The 2,324-nt window shown below is 45.1% G+C and overlaps 1 protein-coding gene across 1 annotated transcript; it reads right to left on the reverse strand.

Annotated features, from left to right (window-relative positions):
• Positions 1-866: 866 nt before the first annotated feature.
• On the reverse strand, positions 867-1,700 carry LOC107620300 (uncharacterized). The gene has a single exon (XM_016322482.1). It carries the CDS (start codon positions 1,698-1,700, stop codon positions 867-869), a length of 834 nt encoding a protein of 277 aa, XP_016177968.1.
• Between the last annotated feature and the right edge of the window lie 624 nt (positions 1,701-2,324).

The raw sequence follows: 2,324 nt of genomic DNA on the forward strand, positions 1-2,324 counted from the left end.
GGAAAATTCTGTCCATGTAATCCATGAATATCGCCGGAGCATTAGTTAGTCCGAAGGACATCACGGTATATTCATAGTGACCATAGCACGTTTTGAAGGCAGTTTTAGGGATATCCTCATCTCTGACCCTTATCTGGTGTTATCCAGATCGTAGATCAATCTTAGAGAATACACCGGCTCCCTGTAATTGGTCCATCAGGTCATCAATCCTTGGCAACGGATTTTATTCTTCACTGTAACCTTATTCAGCTGCCTATAGTTAACACATAAGCGCATACTTCCATCTTTCTTCTTCACCAGTAATACTAGCGTACCCCACGGAGATACACTTGGTCGGATAAAATTCTTACCCAACAGATCCTCTAGTTGAGACTTCAATTCGGCCATTTTTAGAGGCGACATCTTGTAAGGAGCACTCAAGATTGGTCCGGCCCCAGGTACTAAATCAATAGCAAACTCAACTTCCCATTTTGGTGGAAATTCATCAATATCATCAGGGAACACCTCCGAAAACTCACACACAACTGGGATTTATTCCAAGTTCTGATCATCACCTGAAACACCTGCAGCTAACAATAATATCCCCTGACATTTGGCCCCAGAGCAGTTCACCGTCATGGAATTCAAGTAGTAGTTATTCACTACAACCGGCCCTTCAGTGCCTTCAGGCATGAAATACAATGTTTTTGCTGAACAATCTAGTAGAACGCAGTTCTTGGATAACCAGTCCAATCCCAGGATGAGATCAAGACCAGTCATCGGCAAACAAATTAAGTTATGCACGAAATCACGCCCTTGTACTCAAAAAGGAACTTTGGGGCACCCTAACCTAGTCACCATAGCCTCGTGGGTCGCATTATATACCTTTAAATCATACCCAGTACTACTATTTTCAATCCTAGCTCATCAGCCTTCTCAAAAGCAATAAAAGTATGTGAAGCTCCAGAATCAAACAAAGCATTCAAAGTTTTACCCGCCATCTCATATTTACCTCTGATCAATGTCTCTGACCCCTCAGCGCCTATTGAAGAAGTAGTGTATACCCTTCCTGGTTGCTGCACCCTGCCTGTCTCATACCCCTTCTTCTCTGGGCAACTACTAGCCAAGTGTCCCGGCTGCCCACAGGAGTAACAGACTCCAGTCCCAAACCAGCATGGTTCTGAGTGATACTTCCCACATCTGTGGTAACTCATATCCTGCTGTGGCTGCTTTCCCTGTCTCCTTCCCTGATTAGCACTGATATTAGGCCTCCTGGAGCTGCCTTGCCTCTGATTGTTCTGAGGGACAAAGCCACCACGCTTGAACTGTCTGCCTTTGGGTGGCATCCTCAGACTCCCTTTTTCTGCTGTGGCCCTTCTGACACAATCCTCCGCCACCCTGCTCCTATTCACCAGCTCAGAAAACACCCGAATCTGCATAGGCACCACAAAGCTCTGAATGTTACTCCTAAGGCCTCCTTCATACTTTATGCATTTCCACTCAGCAAAGTCCTCAGGAGCTCCCTGATAGACGCGGGAAAAGCGGCACAATTCCTCAAACGTATTGGTGTACTCAGTAATAGTCATTTGGACCTCTTTAAGTTGAAGCAATTCAAACTCTTTGGCATTTATGACTGAGGTGGGAAAATATTTCTTATAAAATTCATCTTGGAATAACTCCCAAGAAATCACAATCCCATCAGGCTGCAGAATGCGCCTCATGCCCTGCCACCAGTGCTGAGCTTCACCATACAACTGGTAGGTTCCAAACTCAATCCACTGCTCATCCGAAACCTACTGAGCCTGTAATGCTCGCTCAATGGCCTATATCCAGTTATCAGCATCAGTCGGATTCGAGGTTTCTCTGAAAGTTGGAGGGTGAACCTTCAAGAAGGAAGAGAATGACATTGGACCATTATCACCATTATTGCCATTGTTCCCATTATTAATTTGGTTTCCCAGGGCTTCAGCTGTCGCTTGCATTGCTGCTGCCATATTGCCTAATGCAGCCATGAAGTCTATAGGATTAGGAATGTTTCCTGATGCCTCAGGCATGACATTGCCTATTCGGCCTCTACCTCGCCCGCGTCCGCGTCCGCGAGTAGACATCTGGTCCCTATACACACCAAACAAGTGATATCAAGTTGATCAGTCTCAATATCGCAAGTTCGGTGCTTTAAGTCCCAAATGCATGCTCATGAACGTTTATGCCACATATATCAATTAGATATCCTAATAGCACATAAACACATACACAGAGAATGCACAAAAGCACACTCAGTCCATCCTCAGGCTCTATAGGAACGAACTGCTCTGAAACCATAATGTAACACCCTACTACACAGA

Source organism: Arachis ipaensis, chromosome B10 (assembly GCF_059453495.1).
Source record: "Arachis ipaensis isolate K30076 ecotype BB chromosome B10, ASM5945349v1, whole genome shotgun sequence".
NCBI lineage: Eukaryota > Viridiplantae > Streptophyta > Magnoliopsida > Fabales > Fabaceae > Arachis > Arachis ipaensis.

Excerpts from the sequence above, each read along its gene's own strand:
- LOC107620300 (XM_016322482.1), bottom strand. The coding sequence starts at position 1,700 with ATGAGGCGCATTCTGCAGCCTGATGGGATTGTGATTTCTTGGGAGTTA.